This window comes from Physeter macrocephalus, chromosome 4 (assembly GCF_002837175.3).
Source record: "Physeter macrocephalus isolate SW-GA chromosome 4, ASM283717v5, whole genome shotgun sequence".
NCBI classification, from domain to species: domain Eukaryota; kingdom Metazoa; phylum Chordata; class Mammalia; order Artiodactyla; family Physeteridae; genus Physeter; species Physeter macrocephalus.
In genome coordinates this window covers 69,913,588-69,923,898 of record NC_041217.1, presented here as the reverse complement: position 1 = coordinate 69,923,898, position 10,311 = coordinate 69,913,588, and the positions used below count along the sequence as shown (strand labels likewise).

Sequence of the window (10,311 nt, the reverse complement as noted above, 5' to 3'; positions counted from 1 at the left end):
ATATAAGAGATATCATGTGATACTTGCCTTTCTGTGTCTGGCTTATTTCACTCAGTATGACGGTCTCTGGGTCTATCCATTTTGCTGCAAGTGGCATTATTTTGTTCTTTTTGATGGCTGAGTAATATTCCATTGTGTATATGTACCACATCTTCCTTTTTGTTTTTTAACATCTTTATTGGAGTATAATTGCTTTACAATGTTGTGTTAGTTTCTGCTGTATAACAAGGTGAATCAGCTATACGTATACATATATCCCCATATCCCCTCCCTCTTGCATCTCCATCCCACCCTCCCTATTCCACCCCTCTACGTGGTCACAGAGCACCGAACTGATTTCCCTGTGCTATGCAGCTGCTTCCCACTAGCTATCTATTTTACATTTGGTAGTGTATATAAGTCAATGCTACTCTCTCACTGCGTCCCAGCTTACCCTTCCCCCTCGCTGTGTCTTCAAGTCCATTCTCTACCTCTGTGTCTTTATTCCTGTCCTGCCCCTAAGTTCATTAGAATCATTTTTTTTCTTTAGATTCCATATATATGTGTTAGCATACAGTATTTGTTTTTCTCTTTCTGACTTACTTCACTCTCTATGACAGACTCTATGTCCATCCACCTTACTACAAATAACTCAATTTCGTTTTTTTTATGGTTGAGTAATATTCCATTGTATATATGTGCCACATTTTCTTTAGCCATTCATCTGTTGATGGACATTTAGGTTGCTTCCATATCCTGTCTACTGTAAATAGTGCTGCGATGAACATTGTGGTACATGACTGTTTTTGAATTATGGTTTCTTCAGGGTATATACCCAGTAGTGGGATTGCTGGGACATATGGTAGTTCTATTTTTAGTTTTTTAAGGAACCTCCATACTGTTCTCCATAGTGGCTGTATCAATTTACATTTCCACCAACAGTGCAAGAGGGTTCCATTTTCTCCACACCCTCTCTAGCATTTGTTGTTTGTAGACTATTTGATGATGACCATTCTGACCGGTGTAAGGTGATACCTCACTGTAGTTTTGATTTGCATTTCTCTAATGATTAGTGATGTTGAGCATCTTTTCATGTGTTTGTTGGCAATCTGTATATCTTCTTTGTAGAAATGTCTATTTAGGTCTTCCGCCCATTTTTGGATTGGGTTGTTTGTTTTTTTGATATTGAGCTGCATGAGCTGCTGGTATATTTTGGAGATTAATCCTTTGTCAGTGTCTTCATTTGCAAATATTTTCTCCCATTCTGAGGCTTGTCTTTTCATCTTGTTTATGAAATACCTGATATTTATCTTTAAAAATAAAAAAATAAGTTGTGAAAATTTTAAATTTATAAGAGTAAAGTTATAAAATTGTATATCAAATACCATATATACCATATTTTTGCCACACCATATTTGTCATAATTGTTTCCTGTCTTTTTTTTTAAGGTAATATTTATGGATACAATCAGAAACTCCCCACATTCTTTCCACTTCCTTACTTCCTCCTTCCTCAGAGGTAACCACACTGAGAATGTGTGTATGTTTCCTTTGCATGTTTATACATATGTAATTATAAACATATGGTATTATTTTAAATTTACATATGTATTTTGAAATTTATCTGTATTGATTGACAAAAAAATCCTAATCTTGTAATCTATAGCACATCAAGATATCTTTAGCACTTAATTAAGCCCTTGTAAGGTAAACACAGTTGGCCTTTCATATCTATGGGTTCTACATCCATGGATTTAAACAACTGCTGTTCAGAAATATTTAGAAAATAATTCCTGGAAGTTCCAAAAAGCAAACCTTGAATTTGCCATGCACCAACAGCTATTTACATAGAATTTACATTGCATTAAGTATTATAGGTAATCTAAAGATGATTTAAAGTATACAGGAGACTGTGTCGATAATATGCAAATACTGTACCATTTTATATAAGGAAATCAAGCATTCATGAATTCTAATATGGGGGGGAATTCCCCATAGATGCTGAGGGAGTACTGTACTTGGAATCTAGCATTAATATTTTTATTTATTTTTTTTGACTGTGCCACACAGCATGTGGGATCTTAGTTCCCCAACCAGAACCCATGTCCCCTGTATTGGAAGGCAAATTCTTAACCACGACAACCAGGGAAGTCCTGTAATAGTTTCATATTTTTAAATTGTGTGTGTTTAGGCTCTAAACATCAGAAACACAAATCAAAATCATCAAAGAAATTTTTGTATATTTCTGATGTAACAAAAAGTAGTTAAATTTCAAACTTCATTTTTTTTCAGACTTCATTTTAATGCATTTAGTTTTATCCTCAAATGAAATGTGGGATTGACAAAATGTCAATTTGAATCTGTCTGTAAATTGTGTCCTTGCTTTCATAAAGTTAATTCAATAATATGAAGCACGTTAAATGTGGATAGGTCAAATTTGTCTTTTTAGATATGTATCATGAATATTATTAAAGGCTTTAATAAAATTAACTTACAATGTAACCTTTAATTGTAATATATTGACCTAAAGTAACATATTTTATGGAAAATAACTTATTTTATATTGTATAAACATATACCATGAAAAATAATTTTAAAAATTCCTTAGGGAATTCTTGATATGTTAATGTGTATATAGTTTAGAATTAAAGGAGAGAAGGAGAAACCAAGACTGATTTAAACCAATCTAAAATTATACAAATAAGACAAAAATTTTTAAATGCTTTAATTCTCATTGCACCATTTCTGACTCATATAATATTACTGCCCAACTAGCTGACTTGCTGTTAATCACCCAGCTAAGACCGAAAGAATCACAAGCCCAAATCATCAACCCACAGACTCATGAACTAAATAAATGTTTATTGTTTTAAAAACTGACTTTTGAGGTGGTTTGTTGCACAGCTTCATTAAGTAGAAATAAACTGCCACAACTAACACAGTGGCTTTTGTTGTTTGCAACCGAGAGCTTTTGATAATTTCCTTTAGTTCTTCTCATCAACCTGGAAACACCCAGATTAGTTCATTCCATAAGTAGTATTAGGGCTTTTATAAATGAATCACAGTGATAAGTGCTGGAGACTAAACTGTGGGAGAAAACATACATGACCCATATGTTCTCAAATTTTAAAATCTTATAATGTGTGATGAATAAAAAAAGAGAAATTGATACAGCAACTTACAAAAAATTTTTATTGGAGACAGAGAAACACCAGGATAAAATGTTTAGATGTAGTCAGGTTTGTAAATCACAGATGTAGGTCATAATATATCTGGCTTGTTCCCAGTATCTAAGCACTATTCTGTGCCCTCTCAAGATGGGCTCAGTCTATCCACCTTCACAGACACCTTCTTTGAGCTTATTTCCTAGCTGATGTCCAGATTCCAGGTGAAGGGCATCATCTTAACACCCAGCATCTAGAAGCTTCTTTACAGACAACCTGGCAACTTCATCAAGACCACAAGAGCTAGATCTCCACTATCTTGAAGTTCACAGCCACCTGAATCAGTAAATGTCAGTTTCTCCATGGTGATACCCCAGCGCCTAAACACAGGGGGGAAATGGTTCCTCCAGCAGCTCCACGAGGATGCCCATCTGACAGAACTAACAACAGACTGCCACAATTTCCTTACATATATTAGGTAATTAAATGTCCCTTTAGGAGGACATAGAGCCTCTTTTTCTTTTTTTTTTCTTTTTTTTTTTTTTTTTTTTTTTTGCGGTACTCGGGCCTCTCACTGTTGTGGCCTCTCCCATTGCGGAGCACAGGCTCCGGACGCGCAGGCTCAGCGGCCATGGCTCACGGGCCCAGCCGTTCCGCGGCATGTGGGATCTTCCCGGACCGGGGCACGAACCCGTGTCCCCTGCATCGGCAGGCGGACTCCCAACCACTGTGCCACCAGGGAAGCCCAAGCCTCTTTTTCTTGTGGGGAGACATGAACAGGACAGTTCAGCAGGAAATAGAACACTTAAAAAAGAAAGGAAAGACCCTGCAACTGAAGCAATAGACCAGAAAGTAAACAAATTTGTTTCCAAATCCTATCCTGGTTCAGTTAATATTTACCATTTATAGCTTTGCCTTCTGTTGCTGGAACAAAGTCTGTGCCTCTAAAAAGCACAATATAAGAAGTCAAACAGTGAGCACCTCTCCATTGGTAGGACCACTGCTGTTCCTCCCACTACTCCTGAAGACCCAAGGAGCACAGGATGGAGAAGCTTCTTCTGGGTGCCCTGCTTCTCACCTTTCTCTCAGAGGGTATGACACAGAAAGGTAGGTCCTGAGTCTTGCTGAGATAAAGTTTTCTCCAAGTCCCAGGGAACTGGAGTACAGCACATTCTGTTACTACTGGGGTTTCTGTTTGAGGAAGATGTGAATGAAGGATGTTATAAGTTATCTATTGCAGTATTACAAATCACCTTAAAATTTAGCAGCTTAAAGCAACAAACATTTATTATCTCATACTTTCTGTGGGTCAGGAATCAGGGAATAGCTCAGCTGGATGATTCTGATTCAAGGTCTCTCATTAAGTTTGCAGTCAATCAACCAGAGCTGTCCTCTCATCTGAAGGCTCGACTTGGGGAGGATCTGCTTCCAAGCTCATTCACATGGTTATCATCAGGATTCAGCTCTTACAGGCTGTTGGGTTGAGGGCCTCAGTTCTTCACAGGCTGTTGGCTGGAGGCTTCCCTTAGTTCCTTGCCATATGGACCTTTCTATCAAGCAGCCTATGACATGGCAGCTGGCTTCTCCAACAGTGAGTGATCTAACAGAGAGAAAGGGCCCAACCCAAAAGCACAGTCTTCCTTAAAAAACTAAAAATAGAACTACCATATGATTTAGCAATCCCATTCCTGGATATATCCAGAGAAAACTATAATTAGAAAAGATACATGTACCCCAGTGTTCATTGTAGCACTGTTTACAATAGCCAAGACATTTAGGAAGCAGCCTAAATGTCCATTGACAGATGAATCGATAAGGACAATGTGGTATGTATATACAATGGAATATTACCCAAACATTAAAAATAATGAAATAATACCATTTGCAGCAACATGGATGGACCTTTCTCAAAGACAAATATATGATAACATTTATATGTGGAAACTAAAAAAAAATGGATACAAATGAACTTATTCACAAAACAGAAACAGACTCACAGACATAGAAAAAAAACCTTACAGTTACTAAAGGGGAAACACTGGGGGGAGGGATAAATTAGGAGTTTGGGATTAACATGTACACACTACTATATATAAAATGGATAACCAACAAGGACCTACTGAATAGCACAGGGAAATCTGTTCAATACTGTGTTATAACCTATATGGGAAAAGAGTCTGAAAAAGAATGGATATATGTATATGTATAACTGAATCACTTAGCTGTACACCTGAAACCAACACAACATTGTAAATCAACTATACTCCAATATAAAATAAAAATGAAATTAAAAAATTTTTTTAAAAGAAATAAAACTTGGAAGCAGCTAAAAAAAAAAAGCACAGTCTTTTCAAAATCTCATCTTCTGTCACTTACCTCAGTTCTGCTGTATTCTATTCATTAGCAGCAAGTTAGCCTACAATCAAGGAGAGGAGAATTATTTCGGACATATTCTTAAAACCACTACAGATGCTGATGAGTAAGGACATGCCTGGCAGAAGGAAGCCCCAGGGCTAGAGAAAGGACAGCTGGCTTTGCTTACTACTTGGGAACACCATTACCCCTCACCTGAGAGAACAAGAAGGGATGTGCAACTTTTATTAGAAAAAGTGGTTATTACAGGTCTTAGGGTGTTCATTCTCTGATCCTTCTCAATCCTTTAGTCTGGGTCATGTGAGAGGAAATATGAAATTTTAGAAGAATCCTGGGCTTTAAGTAGAGAACCAGTTTCTCCCAAACTAATTGAATTGCCTTTGTGAAGTTGCTGAACTCTGACCCTCAGTTTCTTCGTCTATGAAATGGGTATAAGGATGACATCAAACTAAAGGGAAAAATTTACTTTGTGATGCATAAGTGCTACAAAAAAGTTAGGTTTTATTGTCAGCAAAAAAGCTTTAATGTCCTGGCACCCTTTTTTTCTCCCTTTCTATTGTACCCAATAGGCCCAACCCCAGCCTCTCAAGTTTGAGACACCCACTTCTCTATCATATCACTATCAGTTATAAGTTATTCAAAACACCACTCTCTGGCTAACCATGCTATTTTGCTCCAGGTTTGTACACTGACAAGGTCACAAACCACACATACGGTGATATTTAGATCACTGACGTCTCTGAGTATGATCAGCAATGGGAGAATATGGGGTGCTACATACTTTAACCATTTACACTCCGTGAGTCAGCTGTGTTTCATTTTCTTTTTTTTTTTTTTTTTTTTTCATTTTTTTTCTCTTTGGCTGTACCACGCAGCATGTGGGATCTTAGTTTCCCAACTGGGGATGGAACCCACACCCCCTACACTGGAAGCACAGAGTCTTAACCACTGGACCGCCAGGGAAGTACCCTGTGTTTCATTTTCTACACTGGTGTTTGCTGTTCTAACCAGGTGAAACCTACAAAGAAGATGAGAGTGGGAGTTGATATTGGACATCTTTAATTCCTCTTTCTATCAGGACAACTGTAGCAAAACCTGCCTTTTAACACTAACATTTTACTTATACTATCACTGAGATAATGCATTTACAGGCACCTTGTAAACACTGTATATACTCTACAGGAAGCTGCCTGTGATCCATAGTGAGAGCAAATGGCACAAAAGAATTGATAGAATTTTTGTCACATTGGTTTTTTTTTCTCCACAGACTTGAGAGGGAAGGTGTTTATTTTCCCTGAAGAATCAAACAAAGCCCATGTGTCCCTGATCCCCAGGGTGAAGAAGCCACTGAAAAGTTTCACTCTGTGCCTGAAAGCCTCCACAGACCTCACCCCCTCTTACAGCCTCTTCTCCTACAGCACTAGGTCTACAGACAATGAGCTGCTTCTCTTTGTCGACAAAGTAGGAGAGTACTAGCTGTACCTTGGGAACACCAGGGTCACTTTCAAGGTCCCCCTGTCCCCTTATGCCCCAATCCATCTCTGTGCAAGCTGGAAGTCTGCCTCTGGGATTGCTAAACTCCGGGTGAACATGAAGCCCGTGGGAAGGAAGGGTTTGAGGAAAGGGTACTCCTTGGGAGCAGGGGCAAGCATCATCCTGGGACAGGAGCAGGATTCCTGTCCATTTTTCTGGCTCTGTTAAGAGGTGTAAACTACATTAAAGGCACAAGGGCTAGGTAGACCTTTAATATACATTCTTTGTTGTTGCACACATTACATAATTTTCTGCAGCATCAAACTATAGGAACTCAGGGGAACACACTGCTTTCAGTATGGGTGTCAATATTCTAGAGCCCTGTATAGCTGTGGGATGCCCCATGGGGGTCCTGAGTGCAAAAAATTCATCAGTCTATAAAAATGATGTGACTGCTGAGAGAGGCCTTTCAAGAATGGGCTACTATCATGAGCAGGACCCCCCAATAGAAAATCTCCAATGGGGCTTTCTCAGAAAGCAAGGTTGTGACTGTTACCCTTGAACCTAACCCGGAAAGGATTCAGAGGTGTTCTCAGGGAACCCAGATACAGGCAAAGATTAACTGCCTTGGAGGCTCTTCTTCATATTCACTCTCTTAGGGGTAGCTCCTCTAGGGAGGCAAAGCTTATATTCCTGCAGGTAATTCTCCGTAAGCATGAAGATTTCCCTTCTTGACCCTGGTACCATTAGGGAGTCCCAAGTCCTTTGTTTGACAGGCAATTTCAATGCATCCTCAGTGGGGACACTTGGACTGTCCTCAAGCAGAAGAAGGATAGTGGGTGGGAGACATGGATTAATTCTTTTTTTCTTTTAACATCAGCCCTTTATGGACTGGAAGACATTTGGCAAGTTCTGCCTCTTTTGAACGCCAGGCCAAATCATCCTAAAGTCTTAAACTTTTTTCACAAATCAATACAATTTTCCCCTTCAGAAGGCAATAACAGTAAGGATTGGGAGACTCCCAGACTCTTGTTTAGGCAAGTGTTTAAACTCAGAATTTGAATGAGGTACCCAACGGTTAACAGAAAATGAGTTCATCAATATAAATAGAAATGAAGAGGGCAAAGGCAAGACAGAGGCATCACCCCAGGCTCCGCATAGAGAAGAATGAAAATCACAGGCTAATTTCCAGATCTGAGACAGCCAGAGTTAGTTGGGAGGTGGTATTAATAAATTTATTTCCTTTTTTTTTTTGGCTGGGCCATGCAGCTTGTGGGATCTTGGTTCCCTGACCAGGGTTCAAACGCGGCCCACCAGCAGTGGAATTGTGGAGTCCTAACCACTGGACAACCAGGAAATTTCCTTAATAAATTTAATTTCAAAACAGATCTTCAGGGCTTCTCTGGTGGCGCGGTGGTTGAGGGTCCGCCCGCCAATGCAGGGGACACGGGTTTGTGCCCCGGTCTGGGAAGATCCCACATGCCGCGGAGCGGTTGGGCCCGTGGGCCATGGCCACCGAGCCTGTGCGTCCGGAGCCTGTGCTCTGCAACGGCAGAGGCCACAGCAGTGAGAGGCCCGTGTACCGCAAAAACAAAACAAAACAAAACAAAACAAAACAAAAAACAGATCTTCAGAAAGTCAGCCCTGCACTTGTGAATACATTATGGCATATGCATTACTCCCAGAGAAAGCATGTATAACTGCAGTGAAATTCAGTTGCTGGGTGTGACAAGTTACTTACTAACATGTAAATATACAAAACTCACCAAGGAAACAGTCCTAATGTGAACTTCAGCAAAAGTGGGAAAAAAAAAAATGTCCATGGTCGACAAGTCAGGTGAGAATGTTTTAAGCTGGTAATATTTCTTCTGGAATGTCAGAGTCTGTTACTTTTGTCATTGCCCAAAGGAGAAAGTGATGATAAGTCGGAAAGTTGGTTTTGACTGTGCTTTCCACAAATCTTTCCACAAATGCTATCTCTGAAGTTTTAGAGCTCAATATCTACCTGATATTTAGGTTGATCTTTCAACCCATCACCTCAAACAGGCGTTATGCAGCCCACTTTTCTGGCATTAACAAAGTAGAAACAATCAGTCACCCTCTTGTTTATTATTCCCTACCAGCTTTCCACTTTGTGAGGAGCATCTGACCATGTCCCTGGTGGTAACCCCCCAAATGAATAGAGGGTATGGGAGAATGATGGTAAAAACAGAATTCAAGTCAGGGAAACTCAATTCTTTAATGCTTACCACCAAATTGTGCAACTCTCTCTGAGTAGAGGAAGAATGATAGAATCAATTTTTCTTGTGATTACAAAAATACCCAGAGTATGATAGGGTATATATCAAGCTACCAAAGATCCTAGGCAAGAGGTTTTTGCCAACAGCACAGTGAAGGGCATCCTTGACCTCTTTGTTCCTTAGAGTATACACCACAGGATTAAGGAGAGGAGTAAAAACGGTGTAAGTCATTGCAATCACCTGGTCCTGATCCCTCATGATCTCTGACTTGGGCTTGGGATAGGGAATGGAGGCACAGCCATAGTGGACAATGACCACAGGGAGGTAGGAGGTGCAGATGGTAAAAGCCTTCTTCCGGCCCTCGGCAGAGGTGATCTTGAGGATGGTGGAGATGATGAGGATATAGGAGATGAAGACCAAAACCATGGGCACCACAATAATGAGTGAGCTGACAAGGAAATTAATTATGTCATGTATAGTGGTGTCAGCACAGGAGAGTTTCATAACTGGGCGGATGTAACAAAAATAATGGGCCATCTCTCTGTCACAAAAGGGCAACCTGAACACAGAGGAAATCTGAATTGTGGCCACAAGTAGCCCAATGTTGCAGTCCCCCCATACCAGCTGGGCACACACCCTCTTGTTCATGATGACTGTGTACCTCAAGGGGTTGCAGATGGCCACATAGCGGTCATATCCCATTGCTGTGAGTAGAAAGCACTTGTTGATAGCTGAAGTGATAAAAAGGAACATCTGAGTGGCACAGCCAGCCAAGGAGATGGGTTGGCTCAGGCCTACAAGGCTGGAGAGCATCTGAGTACAATAACCAATGTGCATTAGGTCTCTGAAGTGGAAACCATAGTAAGAAAGAAGTACATGGGTGTGTGAAGGTGGCGATCAATACTGATAGTTGTCACAATGATGACATTGCCAGCCAAAGTTAAAAGGTACAACGTAAGAAAGACCACAAATAGGATGAGCTGTGTTCATGAAAGCTGGTAAAATCCTAGAAAATAAATTCACTCACCACTGTATGGTTCTCAGTCTTCATTGATAAATTCCATGTCCAAAAGCTGGAGACTT

The 10,311-nt window shown here is 39.9% G+C and overlaps 2 protein-coding genes across 2 annotated transcripts; one reads left to right on the top strand and one right to left on the bottom strand.

Annotated features, from left to right (window-relative positions):
* The first annotated feature begins 4,185 nt into the window (after positions 1-4,185).
* Positions 4,186-7,216, top strand: LOC102994874 (mucosal pentraxin-like). Its single transcript, XM_024116000.1, is given in 2 exon segments — positions 4,186-4,249; positions 6,783-7,216. Coding segments are annotated over 2 exon segments (498 nt in total).
* A 2,066-nt stretch (positions 7,217-9,282) lies between these two features.
* LOC102995155 (olfactory receptor 10J1-like) lies at positions 9,283-10,056 on the bottom strand. The gene has a single exon (XM_024115999.2). The coding sequence runs from the start codon at positions 10,039-10,041 to the stop codon at positions 9,283-9,285; it is 759 nt and encodes a 252-aa protein (XP_023971767.2). The 5' UTR covers positions 10,042-10,056.
* Between the last annotated feature and the right edge of the window lie 255 nt (positions 10,057-10,311).